General features: G+C 44.9%; 1 protein-coding gene and 1 long non-coding RNA gene across 3 annotated transcripts in view; both read right to left on the bottom strand.

The window, feature by feature from the left end:
* LOC114486140 (uncharacterized) lies at positions 1-3087 on the bottom strand. Its single transcript, XR_003679393.2, has 3 exons — positions 2910-3087; positions 2393-2501; positions 1-421 (listed from the first exon to the last, which is right to left on the bottom strand). It is a non-coding gene; the product is annotated as an uncharacterized lncRNA (long non-coding RNA).
* Positions 3088-6361: 3274 nt separating this feature from the next.
* Positions 6362-14881, bottom strand: part of SMYD2 (SET and MYND domain containing 2) — a 50396-nt gene continuing 41876 nt past the window's right edge. For both annotated transcript variants that reach the window (XM_024133869.3, XM_028488457.2), the window contains exons 8-12: positions 12737-12847; positions 11938-12058; positions 10831-11005; positions 8754-8862; positions 6362-6782 (exon numbers count right to left, since the gene is read on the bottom strand). In XM_024133869.3, coding sequence (XP_023989637.1) covers positions 6702-6782; positions 8754-8862; positions 10831-11005; positions 11938-12058; positions 12737-12847 — 597 coding nt within the window. In that variant the 3' untranslated portion in view covers positions 6362-6701. The remainder of the gene's footprint in view (positions 6783-8753; positions 8863-10830; positions 11006-11937; positions 12059-12736; positions 12848-14881) is intronic.

Genomic DNA, 14881 nt, shown 5'->3' on the forward strand with positions numbered 1-14881 from the left:
TACTATTATCTTTTTTAATTCTCTTTCATCATTCATGTTTGTTTAGAACATTACAGTGGGCATGAAGGGAAAAACAACTGCATTTTTAAATGTATATTATAATATATGAAACCATGCCATTATCTTTTAGGGAAAAAAAGCATTCAAAAATTAATTTGATATTAAGGTTAAAGATTAAGACCAACATCCAAGTAAGCCATTTGTAAGGTTAAGTGCAAGTCGTGTTTTCATTCCAATGAGTTTACAGAGATGTTGGCATGACGTGTATGATTTGAAACAGTCAAATCCTCGAAGGTTTCTGCACTTGGATCTAAATAAAAACTAAAATGTCAGCATAGTTTCAGTGGCTTTCAATTTCCTGTTTGATCTCAGAAACGTATGGATGGTCTTTGCCATGAGCTACTTCCATGATGGCAATGGCCTAGGAGAGAGAGAACAGGGGTTGACAGCCTGAAGCCAGCCCCCTTGCCCCTCCCCCGGGCTAACTTTAATTCAGGCTGGACCTCTCTGCTTGACGGCACAGGATGCAAACTAGCTTTCAGAGCCTGTGTTAGCCTCCAGAGTCTGGCTTTTTTTTAAAAAAAGAAAAGAGGACAAGATTCTCTCACATCCAACTAGTCACCCAGTCTCTACTGCTGAGGAAAACATTCTTCAGTAGCTGAAGAAATGACAGAGAAATTGATTTAGGGACAAACCTTTCTGATTTTAGTTCATATTACTAATGTGTAAGACATGACTAACCCGTTTTTCCCTTTCAAAAAGTGCATGCTTACATCTTTATACATGTTCTTTAAAAACTTAAAAATAGGCACAAGTTTCATGTGAGGAATCCAGAGAGCACATATTTAATAAGGTTTCTTTAAATGCAAGAGTTTCCAGTGGCTCCATTACTTTCTAGCTGTGTGACCTTGGGCAATTTACTTAACTACTCTGTGTCTCACTTTCCTCATCTGTAGAATAGGAATAATACATACCTCTCAGAGTTGTTGATACACATAAAGTGTTTAGAATAGTGCCTGGCATATAGGAATTACATATCTAATGTAATCCATAATAATTTATTTTGCTCTTTTGTATTCAACTGTATTCTTCACAGATAGAAAAACTTAAATAATTCCCACGTCCCCCAAACAGGGAATTATTGATGGCCTGTGACTCTGACGGGCCTTCCTTTCTATTCTACCATTCTCTTCCTAGATCTCAAACCAACCGGAGTGCAAGCCTTCAGGAATCGCCTGGTTTAAATGTCTCTCCTTGCCCTCTGCATTCACGTCAGGACTCGTGTTCCTTCCTCAGATCTACTCTATCCTTCAGTGATCAGCAATTAGTTACTTAACAGCACTCTGCCGTTGAGACCTAACTGGTTAATTTTTTTCCAACCTCACCAAGGCAATAAATGTCATCTTAGAAGACAAATTCCACAGTTTAAAAACAGAAAATTTTATTCTTAACTCCCACTTCTAGGCTGGGTCAGCCCTGGCCCTTCCATTTGGGATGTCGGACCTTATTCCATCTTTCCGTATACTGTATTGGGAAGATTTGGGAAATCTGGAGAGTTAGGCATCCAGGCCTAGTCCTCGGCCCCAACTTTCACAAAGATTCTCTTAACAGGTATAAACAGACTGTCTAAAGGTTACATTTTATCAACTTTTGTCTTCTACATAAATAATAATTGTCCCAAAGACTGTATTTTATCAACTATTGATTCCTATATAAACAGCAATGAGAACCAATACTCGGGATGGTGGCTGTGCTTCTGTGAGCAGCAGGACCTGGCCCCTGGCCCACTGGCAGGTCCTGGCACATAACCATACTCAATGAACGCTGACAATGATTATTAAGCCTATTTTAGAAACTGCAAATGGATAATCCTCATGCTGAGGGCCTCTCCAGACCCAACTGCCTTGAATTCACTACAATCAGGCATCACAAATCTGTAAATCCTAAAGGGCAGAAATTTGGAGAATTCCCTCACTATGGTCTCCTGACCTATCCATGGCCTTTTTATTTTTTCTTTCTTTTTATCGCTAATAGTGGACCAGAAAAGACATTTTAATAATGCCAGCCTCATATCATGATCACATACTTATAGCACTTCCATGGCTTCCAGGGGACAAAGGGCAAGTACCCCCTTCCCCACAGCCGTGAACCTGTAACCACAATGTGGACAGCCCTTTCCCAACAGAAGGGTCAGGATGCAAACGTGCCAAAGGCTCAGTTACTTACTACCCTGCCGCCTGCCGAATCCACCCCCCCTCCCACTCCGATGGCCGGAGGGCGGCCAAGGGCTAGTCTTTTTCCACGACTCCGTCAGTCACCCGAGTCCCGCAGGAAGGGAAGTGTGAGGAGTCCGTCAGGCACTGGGCCTCCTAACCTCACATCACACACATACCTTCTTCAGAGCTCTCTCCCCAGCAGCTTTGTTCTCCAGGCCCATGTACAATCTTCCCAGCTTCAGCCACATGGAGGCCACGTTGAGGGAGTACAGAGGATAGTGCTTACTGGAAGAAGAGAAGAGAGAACAGGCCACCTCGTCAACGGCTGCCGAGAGCCCACAGGCCGGGTGCAGTGAGCTGTGGTCGCCCAGCTGATGGTCACACTCTCCACAGCTACCAGGCTCCTCCAGACCCCGGCAGGTGCTGGGTGGAGGGCATGGATGGTTCAACCCTGTCTACCCACCGTGGATGCACTTCATTTTATGCAGTTTGGGTGTTTCTGAAAAACCACATAAAAACTACAGGGGAGATCCTATGGAAAAACATGTATAAACATAACATTCGGTCCCAGCCCCAGATTTTTGTCTTTTAGGTGCACGCATCGCAGGGCATTGGGAAAATTCCCTCTTTATGAGGACAATAGGCCTATCCCCTCATATTAAAAAGACAGTATACTTAAAGATACAAACATACCAATGTCTCAAGACCTCGGCTTTCTGTCACACTCTATGATATCAGTTGGTTTGGCAAAATTTTAAGCTCTCTGAAGTCAGGTCCTCCTAGTTCTTCTAGATATTCCTTGCCCAGGAGAAGGCTTTGTAGACAGCAGGTATTCTCTCTGGTTTTAACTGAAGGCTGACTGATGGGGCCTGCCTTGGAAGGAGCCATCTCCCTAGGAACAGAGACCAGGAATATATACAATGGAATACTACTCAGCCATAAAAAAGAACAAAATTTTGCCATTTTTCAGCAACATGGATGGACTTGGAGGGCATTAAGCTTGGTGAAATAAGTCAGACAAAAACAAATACTGTGTGAAATCACTTATATGTGGAATTTAAAAAATACAACAAACTAATGAATATAACAACAACAACAAAAAGCAGACTCAGAGATATAGAGAACCAACTAGTGGTTACCAGGGTGGAGAGGGAATGGGGAGGGCAATATAGGGGTAAGGGATTAAGAGGTACAAACTATTAGGTATAAAATAAGCTACAAGCATATATTGTAAAACAGGGGAAATATAGCCAACATTTTATAATAACAATAAATTGAGTAAAACGTTTAAAAACTGTGAATCACTGTATTGTATACCTACAACTTATATTGTACAGCATCTACTTTAACAGAAAAAAAAGATGATACTAGACAAAATACCAATGAACGTGGAGAGAAGTCAAGTAGAATGGCAAGAGAATAGGTACATACACTAATTTGTTTTGTCATTAATGGAATGAGTAAGTGGACTCAGTTTCTTTGGTTGATGAACAGAAAAAGTAGTCTGGGCTTCCCTGGTGGCGCAGTGGTTGCGCGTCCGCCTGCCGATGCAGGGGAACCGGGTTCGCGCCCCGGTCTGGGAGGATCCCACGTGCCGCGGAGCGGCTGGGCCCGTGAGCCATGGCCGCTGGGCCTGCGCGTCCGGAGCCTGTGCTCCGCAACGGGAGAGGCCACAACAGGGGGAGGCACGCGTACCACAAAAAAAAAAAAAAAAAAAGATGTTAAAAAAAAAAAAAGAAGAAGAATGTGCAGGACCTGTATAAACATAACTAAACTACTTCAGAGGCAAAATGTAGACAAATTGATTCTTGGATAGAAAGACTCATGAAGAGGTCAGTTCTCTGAGTACCAATGAGTTCAATGCAATTCTAATAAATATTCCAGGAGTACTTTTTGCTGGGAGAGTAGGGAAAGGCCATGAGAGGACTTGGCCTAGTGATTCTAAAGTACTTTGTAGGCTTAAACATGGGAGAATAGTCAGAAAAACTCCAGAGAACGCAAAAGGATTAGCCCTAGTAGATACCTAAAGTTCTGCAGTGCAATAATAATTAAAAGTACTTTACTTCTATAGTAGGTGGATCAATGGAATGAAACACTGCAGAAATAAACCTAAGTCTTAGGGAAATGATAATGGTATCATTTCAAATAAGCAGGGGAAAAGAAATCATTCCATAAACAATGCTGGCATAAGTGGCTAGCAATTTTGAACATTAAAAAGTTTAGAGTACTATTAGATCTCTTAACCATTAAACAATGTATTAAATAAAACGATTCCAGATAGATCATAGACAAATTTGTATTTCTTTTCTTCATTTAAAAATGAAAAAAAAAATCTGCCTTAGTACAAGTGTCATGAAAAATAAAGTTAATGGACAACCAGGGGAAAATATTTTCAACACATGACAAAGAGCTAATATCCCAATATACATTGAGATCTTAGAAATTATTATGAATGGCATAAATAGCAAAATAGGCAATGGCTGTGAATATCAACTCACAGAAGAAACACAATAATTCCTAAGTATATGAAAAAGTGCCCAACTTCATTAATAAATGCATATAAACAAAATAGTTCACACATTATATTGGCAAAAAACTTTTCAACAATATTGTGTTATGAGGGTAGAGGAAAAAACAAATACTATAAATATTATATTCTATTGGTACCTGATGCAGTTTTTTAAAAAGGAAATGTGGCCATACTTATTCAAATAAAAAAAAAGTTTCCACTATTTGATCCTGAAATTCCACTTCTAGGAATCTGTCTCCAAAAATGGTACCCCATGTCAGCAAAGTTATACGTCTAAGACTGTTCACGGTGGTGTCGTTTATAATAGCAGCAAAGTGGAAAACCCACATGTCCATAAATAAGAGAACGGCTGAATAGATTATGACATACACATTCCATACAACGTTCTGCCTCTAAAAAGAATGAAGCAAATCTGTAAATGCTGAAATGAAAAGGGTCCCTATTGTTAGGTCAGAGAAGCAGACTACAAAATATGTCAGTACCATTCTGCCTTTGTTTTTCTATATCTATTTATACAGATATGCTATACGGGCGTGGAAAACACTGGGGCCACATAAGCAAACTATCACAGTGGTTACCTCTGGGTGGTAGGACTGCTGAGAAAGAAGGAACAGCTCAATTTTTCATATAATTTAAATTTGTTGAGAAAGTATTACCTTTACAAATTTTATAAAACCTAGACAGATGTTGGGCTAAGCTTATTTTAGGCCTAGCTACAGAGTAAATTTGCATTCTTAAAACACTAAGCTCCCCAGAGCCAGGACTATGCCTTCTTCATCTCTATGCACTTGGAGCATGTTTTGCATATAGCAGGTGTTCAGTAAACATCTTAACGCACTTCACTGAACAAGAGAAGGCATTCTACCTGCTGAATCCGCTGCGTGCAGTTAACTGTGAGTGAGAGATGTGTGTGGGTGTCTGTAGATGAGGAAGGAAAGACAACAGACCAGATTCACAGCTGTTTCCAAGCTGTTTGCAGACCATGAATCTGAAAGCAAGCTGAGTGTAAACTCCATCAGGCTTTAATTGTTACCTAATGGGGAGGTTCCTCTCTTTGGATCAGAAGAAACTCATCCAAGAAACATCCCTGTGCTGCGGTGCTCAGGGCTGTGCCCCTCTCTGCAGCAGCTACTGAGAAATTTGCAGGTTGCTGTGGTCCAGGCTGTGGCGAAGCTGGATTCCTGCCGGCCGTGCAGGGAGAGATCAGCGTTTGCTCAAGAACATGGAGTCGGTAAGGAAAAAATGTTTTTCCTGCTCAGGCTTACCCTGAGCACAGAATCATTATGCACTGAAGGGATACCAGACACTGGACAGAAAAACTGAAACTGACACATTCTCCTGCCAGGGAGGGGCACCCATATCACTCAACTGCTCTCAGCTACTGATACCTTTCTTCCCTTCTTGTACCTTCTCAGTCTTGAGTCTTGTCGTCCTCCATGGGCACTGTATAGGGAAAGCAGCTGCAGGCTAACGAGGCCGCAGACCCCACTCCTGGGGGTGGGCGTCCCTGGGCTCCCTGCCTGATGCAGAACAGGTGCAACATCCATGCCAAGACCCGGCTCCATCACCACTTCGACAAGCCCCCCGACCGACAGAGGAAAACACAAACTTCATATACTATTATCTTTTTTAATTCTCTTTCATCATTCATGTTTGTTTAGAACATTACAGTGGGCATGAAGGGAAAAACAACTGCATTTTTAAATGTATATTATAATATATGAAACCATGCCATTATCTTTTAGGGAAAAAAAGCATTCAAAAATTAATTTGATATTAAGGTTAAAGATTAAGACCAACATCCAAGTAAGCCATTTGTAAGGTTAAGTGCAAGTCGTGTTTTCATTCCAATGAGTTTACAGAGATGTTGGCATGACGTGTATGATTTGAAACAGTCAAATCCTCGAAGGTTTCTGCACTTGGATCTAAATAAAAACTAAAATGTCAGCATAGTTTCAGTGGCTTTCAATTTCCTGTTTGATCTCAGAAACGTATGGATGGTCTTTGCCATGAGCTACTTCCATGATGGCAATGGCCTAGGAGAGAGAGAACAGGGGTTGACAGCCTGAAGCCAGCCCCCTTGCCCCTCCCCCGGGCTAACTTTAATTCAGGCTGGACCTCTCTGCTTGACGGCACAGGATGCAAACTAGCTTTCAGAGCCTGTGTTAGCCTCCAGAGTCTGGCTTTTTTTTAAAAAAAGAAAAGAGGACAAGATTCTCTCACATCCAACTAGTCACCCAGTCTCTACTGCTGAGGAAAACATTCTTCAGTAGCTGAAGAAATGACAGAGAAATTGATTTAGGGACAAACCTTTCTGATTTTAGTTCATATTACTAATGTGTAAGACATGACTAACCCGTTTTTCCCTTTCAAAAAGTGCATGCTTACATCTTTATACATGTTCTTTAAAAACTTAAAAATAGGCACAAGTTTCATGTGAGGAATCCAGAGAGCACATATTTAATAAGGTTTCTTTAAATGCAAGAGTTTCCAGTGGCTCCATTACTTTCTAGCTGTGTGACCTTGGGCAATTTACTTAACTACTCTGTGTCTCACTTTCCTCATCTGTAGAATAGGAATAATACATACCTCTCAGAGTTGTTGATACACATAAAGTGTTTAGAATAGTGCCTGGCATATAGGAATTACATATCTAATGTAATCCATAATAATTTATTTTGCTCTTTTGTATTCAACTGTATTCTTCACAGATAGAAAAACTTAAATAATTCCCACGTCCCCCAAACAGGGAATTATTGATGGCCTGTGACTCTGACGGGCCTTCCTTTCTATTCTACCATTCTCTTCCTAGATCTCAAACCAACCGGAGTGCAAGCCTTCAGGAATCGCCTGGTTTAAATGTCTCTCCTTGCCCTCTGCATTCACGTCAGGACTCGTGTTCCTTCCTCAGATCTACTCTATCCTTCAGTGATCAGCAATTAGTTACTTAACAGCACTCTGCCGTTGAGACCTAACTGGTTAATTTTTTTCCAACCTCACCAAGGCAATAAATGTCATCTTAGAAGACAAATTCCACAGTTTAAAAACAGAAAATTTTATTCTTAACTCCCACTTCTAGGCTGGGTCAGCCCTGGCCCTTCCATTTGGGATGTCGGACCTTATTCCATCTTTCCGTATACTGTATTGGGAAGATTTGGGAAATCTGGAGAGTTAGGCATCCAGGCCTAGTCCTCGGCCCCAACTTTCACAAAGATTCTCTTAACAGGTATAAACAGACTGTCTAAAGGTTACATTTTATCAACTTTTGTCTTCTACATAAATAATAATTGTCCCAAAGACTGTATTTTATCAACTATTGATTCCTATATAAACAGCAATGAGAACCAATACTCGGGATGGTGGCTGTGCTTCTGTGAGCAGCAGGACCTGGCCCCTGGCCCACTGGCAGGTCCTGGCACATAACCATACTCAATGAACGCTGACAATGATTATTAAGCCTATTTTAGAAACTGCAAATGGATAATCCTCATGCTGAGGGCCTCTCCAGACCCAACTGCCTTGAATTCACTACAATCAGGCATCACAAATCTGTAAATCCTAAAGGGCAGAAATTTGGAGAATTCCCTCACTATGGTCTCCTGACCTATCCATGGCCTTTTTATTTTTTCTTTCTTTTTATCGCTAATAGTGGACCAGAAAAGACATTTTAATAATGCCAGCCTCATATCATGATCACATACTTATAGCACTTCCATGGCTTCCAGGGGACAAAGGGCAAGTACCCCCTTCCCCACAGCCGTGAACCTGTAACCACAATGTGGACAGCCCTTTCCCAACAGAAGGGTCAGGATGCAAACGTGCCAAAGGCTCAGTTACTTACTACCCTGCCGCCTGCCGAATCCACCCCCCCTCCCACTCCGATGGCCGGAGGGCGGCCAAGGGCTAGTCTTTTTCCACGACTCCGTCAGTCTCCCGAGTCCCGCAGGAAGGGAAGTGTGAGGAGTCCGTCAGGCACTGGGCCTCCTAACCTCACATCACACACATACCTTCTTCAGAGCTCTCTCCCCAGCAGCTTTGTTCTCCAGGCCCATGTACAATCTTCCCAGCTTCAGCCACATGGAGGCCACGTTGAGGGAGTACAGAGGATAGTGCTTACTGGAAGAAGAGAAGAGAGAACAGGCCACCTCGTCAACGGCTGCCGAGAGCCCACAGGCCGGGTGCAGTGAGCTGTGGTCGCCCAGCTGATGGTCACACTCTCCACAGCTACCAGGCTCCTCCAGACCCCGGCAGGTGCTGGGTGGAGGGCATGGATGGTTCAACCCTGTCTACCCACCGTGGATGCACTTCATTTTATGCAGTTTGGGTGTTTCTGAAAAACCACATAAAAACTACAGGGGAGATCCTATGGAAAAACATGTATAAACATAACATTCGGTCCCAGCCCCAGATTTTTGTCTTTTAGGTGCACGCATCGCAGGGCATTGGGAAAATTCCCTCTTTATGAGGACAATAGGCCTATCCCCTCATATTAAAAAGACAGTATACTTAAAGATACAAACATACCAATGTCTCAAGACCTCGGCTTTCTGTCACACTCTATGATATCAGTTGGTTTGGCAAAATTTTAAGCTCTCTGAAGTCAGGTCCTCCTAGTTCTTCTAGATATTCCTTGCCCAGGAGAAGGCTTTGTAGACAGCAGGTATTCTCTCTGGTTTTAACTGAAGGCTGACTGATGGGGCCTGCCTTGGAAGGAGCCATCTCCCTAGGAACAGAGACCAGGAGGCAGCTGTGTGTGTGTGTGTGTGTGTGTGTGTGTGTGTGTGTGTGTGTGTGTGTGTGTGCAAGGTGTTTATTTACAGGCTGGTCTGTTCTACCTGCTCTATCCTCAAAGTCCATCCAAAACAGACACATTCTAGCTGTATTCCTGGGCAGCGGGCAGCTCGCTGCCCAGAGGGATCCCTAGAGCCAGCAACCAAGAGAAGGCCAGGGCTGGGCCCCCCGGAAGAGCTCCCTAAGCTAACAGAGGGTCCAGCACAGCAAGCCCTGCTGGGAGAGCAACCGCAAGGCCAACATTCACTCTCATTCTCTGTCTCTCTCCCTACAGATCTACAGAGGGAAGTGTACATGGCCCAGAGGACTTCCTCACCCACCTCAGGAAGAAGGACAGGCTTTGAGATTATCCCTAAAGTATCAAATTCTGTTTCCAGGAGCAGATTTTAGGAGCTGGCTTCCCCCATGGGCTCCCCCTGCTGGCTAATCAGGGCACTGGGCGGTAAATGGAGGGCCGACTGGGCAGTGGAAATTCAGGCTGGACATAAACTTTACAGTCCCCAATCTTAGAACTTGAAGAAGTACTGAGGGCTTCTCAAAAGCCCTCAGGGTGCTTCTGGGACACACAGATTTCAAGTCCGATACCCAGAGATTCTGAGCCACTTGGTCTTGGAGAGGACCCTGTAAATGCATAATGTAAATGTATTTAACAGACGCCCCAGTGATCTGATCTAGGCCAGCCAGGCCCTGAAGTGGGCTACTCAGGGCCCCCTTCTGTCACCCACTTTAAGGTTTACTAACCCTCTCAACATGGAAACTTCCTTAAGATTCATTATTACTACAAGTTAAAATCCAACTTATTTTATTCACATCTAGGGGAGGATATTAAATAACCACAGACAACACACCAGTCCCAGAGTTTCCCCATTTGCACAAGTGATGCTGTGCACTGAAAAAAGCAGAAGAAGGGGATAGAAAACCACTGATGGATTACTAAGTGCCATTTAACTTGGAAGGCATGGGAGGGAAACAAAACAAACCGGTGGCTTTTTAATGCTGGTCTGAATTAACTACTGTGGACGGAGTACCCTGGATGGGTCCTGGGAGGGATCCTGCCCCAGCACCCCCTGCGTCACCTCAGCCTGCCTCCCTGGGTGCTTCTGGGTGGTGGAGGGCACAGGCCGGGCCCAGTGGAAGAGCACCCTGTGCCTGCAGCTCCAGATGTGTACAGAGGAAAGTTGCTCCTGGCATGCTCCAACATGACAGCGTCAAGACAGAACAGCCAAGGGACCATTCTAAATCACCCACTTCCATTCTGTGCTAAGATGATGGGAAGAGCCACTGCAAAATCACCTGTAGGGCTGGATGATTTTCTGTCCGTACCGCAGGGCTCCCTCCCAGTCCTGCATGTACAAGCAGACGCCCATGGCCTGGTACATCATGTGCAGCATGTACACGTTACTGTCCTCAAACACACAGCTCATCTTCTCCTGGCTGAGCTCGCAGATCTCCAGCAGCTCACTAGGGGGTGCTCTGGAGTCAAGGAAAGGACAGGCCTGGCAGATCAGCTAGGAGGCTTCCCAAGGCCCCAGGGGCAAGGAGTTACTATTTTGTTCACTCCACCCCTAGCTTCACCCTCCAAAAAAGTAAATTACAAAAAGCCGGGCAAAAGTGAAAGGAGTCATATTTTTCTGGAAGAAAAAAACTAGGAGAAACTGGAGACCTCAGCTGTTAAACACAAAGAATTTTAGCCACGGGGAACAAGAGCCTCCTTTCAGCCGTAAACAATGTTGATTAGAATCAAAAATCTTCAATTTTCTAGTTAAATTTAAATCCTCACCCAAGCTGAGAATTTTCGCTAAAGATCTTAAGGAAAAAGTCCCCACCATGGGAACGTTCTTTTTTACACTCAAAAAAATGTGCCTTTCTCCAATTTCCTGTCACTGGTTTTCTTTCTTTCTTCAGTACGAATCTAATGCCTTTTCAACACCCAAGAAAATGCTATACCATAGCGGTTAAGAATATGGATTGTGCTAGTAGACCTGGGGCAAAACCTGGCTCCGCCCTGGTGAACTGTGTCCCTTGGGCAAATTACTCGCTATCTATGAGCCTGTTTCCATGTGTTACACAGCAAAACCCTTGGTGAGGTGCCTTGCCCATTAGGAAGATACCCAGTCAGTGAGGCTCTTCAAGGAACTGTTCTGCAGTTTTAGACAATAAAAGTCTTCCACAAGGATGCGCTCCTGAGCAAACTAGTCAAACGAGGAAAAAATAGATAAGGTCAACATCATGAAATGCTGATGTAGTTGACTCCAAGTGATGGATGGCGAGTAAGTCTTTAAACATTTACCAGGACACATCCTTCCTCCAATATTCAGAATCTGAAACCCATTCTTCTCCTGTCCCCCGTGCCCAACTCCCCAACACCCCCCGTAAGGGAGGGTTGGTTGTAAAGGATATATTTGTAGTGCTTGGCCCGCCGGAACTCCTCAATGACATTGCGTGCATATCTGACCATGTCACGGATGGCTTCTGCCTTTGGGGGATCGTTGAGCTTCCGGATTTCCACCTTGGCCTTATCCTGAGGAAAATGTCCGCAGGTTACTTCCCATGGAAACCATACTGACGGGGAAACCTCTCAAATAGCACGTTTTCCCATGCAGAGGTAGAGGCCTACCCATTCTAAAGTTACAAAAGAATGAAAGGGAATCAGGCAGGGGATCTAAGAGAAGTTCAATACTCATTACTTTTTTACAAAAAAACAAAAATATTAATTTTCTAGACGCTCCTTATCTAGGCAAGACACCGAGAATATGTTTGCTGTGGGCAGATATGTGTGTTCAGACATCTGTGAAATCAAGAGAATAGAATAAGGAGGGGTGGCATTGACAAAATAAGTTGCACAATGCCAGAGAAAATTCTTCAGATTCTGGTGAATAGGTGGGAAAGCTTGAAAATGTTTCTCATGTGCTTTTTCCCTTCCCTCTCTTTTGAGCAGCCGTTTCTTTTCAAGACATAGCAATTTGGCAAATCCTTCTCTTATTTGAACAATGTGATGGGAATGTTTTAATCAGCTGCGAGAATCAGGTTTGAACAAAGATCTGGTCTCACTGGATTCCCCGGGGCTATGCTAGCAAGGCGGGTTTAAAGGCTCAGAAATCCGACAGGAGGGGACGTCCCAAGTCAGACAGGGGCGCTGGCTTGGCACAGAGGCCCTGAGAGAGCAGACTCAGCACCTGTGCTGGGTCGGGGAGTTTACCTTGTCTTTGGTGGTGCACTCCTGGCACTCACAGGTGAAGAAATAAGAATCTCTTAACCGGTCATTCCTGTCTTCTGTCGGGTACAGGAGGTCAATGTAGCTGGTAAAAACCTAAGGGCGTCCAAAAAGTTGATGCTGCAGATTGCTACAGGCCAACTCACGCCTTATCCTGCCTGTCGCTCTGCAAACATTCCTGATGGTGACCTTGCAGGGACAGGAGGGCCAGAGCTCAGGATACAGTCTTTTACCTTAACACACTGAATTCCTTAAACTGAGCGCCCGCTAGTGTTGTTCACCTCCTTGTGGTGAAGAGAGAGGGCTTCTCTACCCATCTCCTACAGAATCAAGGAACCCCTAAAACGGTCATTTGGAAGGCTGAAAACATCCCGCTTCCTTCCCCCCCAGAGAGCAAGCTGTGAATGTGGCCCAGCAGTAGATGCCCTTGTCTTGTGTGTAGAAGCAAAGGCCACGATGGGCCAAGAGCCTACTCATCCGTGGGCTTGGCCCTGCACTATCTCTACCGGGTCTTTGTTTAGCCTCTTTGATCTCACAACCTGGGACGGCCTAGATGCACTGCTGGGTGGGTGCAGGGGGAACATGAACACACACACGGTATGTTTCCCTTTATCCTGCCATCAGCTGGCAATGGAGCAGGAAGCTCGGCTCAGCAGGACGGGACAGGTCAGCACAGGGAGGATGCAGCTCCTAGGCCACCAGCAAGCTGTTGCCTTACCCAGCCAGGCCGGAGAACTTGGAAAAGTCACACCTTTGGGCTCATCAAGTTCTCCCGTCCTTGCTTTTTTCGAACGGGCTCTATAACTGAGACTTGCAGCATATGGAGGAGGCCGGCATTTAACTGTCCATTATCTACTCACTGGGATGGCACTCGCTGCTCATCCCACACCATCAGGCAAACGTCTGACTGAACAGATGGATGTCCCAAAGCCGTCACTGTGCCAGTAACCTCGGGCACTGGCAGGCAGGCGAGGGTGGGGGACCCACACAGGCTAGGCGCTTGCAGGTGCCCTGAGCTCTCCCCAGTGCAACAGGCAGTAACAGAGACCCTGTGGCTCATCTGACACCCCAGGGAGTGGCTTTTTCCCCTTTGTAGGGCAGATAACCCCCAAAACAGTGACTTGCCCAAAAGGAGGAGATTGCATTTCTGATTTGTGACAGGAGGAGGGCAAAACAACAAGAGCAAGCCTTGCCCCGCCCCAGCGGCCAGAGCCTGCCTCATCTCTTTGAAATGACTGATGGGCACATGGTGCAACAGACAGAAGGGCCCAGAAGATGGCGACAAAGGCCGCTCGCGGCCCAGACACAGCCAGTGGCTCCAGGCAGCCCCAAGCATGGGTCCGGGTGACCTAGGTTCCTACTGACTGCAATCGGCTGTTTTAACAAAAGAGGCACCGGGCAGCCTCCACAAGACGTTCGGAAACCAAGATACCCTGACTCAAAACAAGACGCCTTCCTCAGGACGAATTCCACAAAGGGTGGAAAGTCTGATCTGGGGCGTGGGGCTCCCAGTTTAGCTGTGGGTTAGTTAACAACGTCCAGAGAAACCGAGGCCCATATCATTTCATACACTAATCATGATATTTAGAAATTTCTAAATAGCCAGACATGCAACTTAAAAAAATAGCATTAGAGATTATTTAAACTGAAACGTATCTAAAGTGGGTGATTACATTCCCTAAAAATTCATGTGTCTTGCTAGGGATATTAGGATTTACTTTAAGAAAGTATAGCATACATCTGGCAAGGCCTGGCCAGCGTTCTCAAGGCACCTGACATGGTAGGCATGGACCCACAGCACGGGAAAGGAGAAGGGAATCGCTGACCAGATTCGCTCCATATCCCTAAGTTAGGGAGGGAAGCTAATGGTGGCCCTTGGCCCCAGACTGCCTCTACCTGTCCCATCCGTGTGTACACCTGGCCATCTGCATTCCATTCCATTCCTAGAAAGTGAACCCTCCCCAAGTTCAGATGTGGAACTGATATGACGTGAACCGTTGATATCGTCTGGAGTTGTAACTCCTTAGCTACTGCTGGGCTGCTCCTCTCTTTGCGGGCCGCGGGGGAACAGGCCAAAATTCAGGAATCAAAAATAAACTCAAACCCCATTATTTGGAAATGGGAATACAC

Source organism: Physeter macrocephalus, chromosome 4 (assembly GCF_002837175.3).
Source record: "Physeter macrocephalus isolate SW-GA chromosome 4, ASM283717v5, whole genome shotgun sequence".
NCBI lineage: Eukaryota > Metazoa > Chordata > Mammalia > Artiodactyla > Physeteridae > Physeter > Physeter macrocephalus.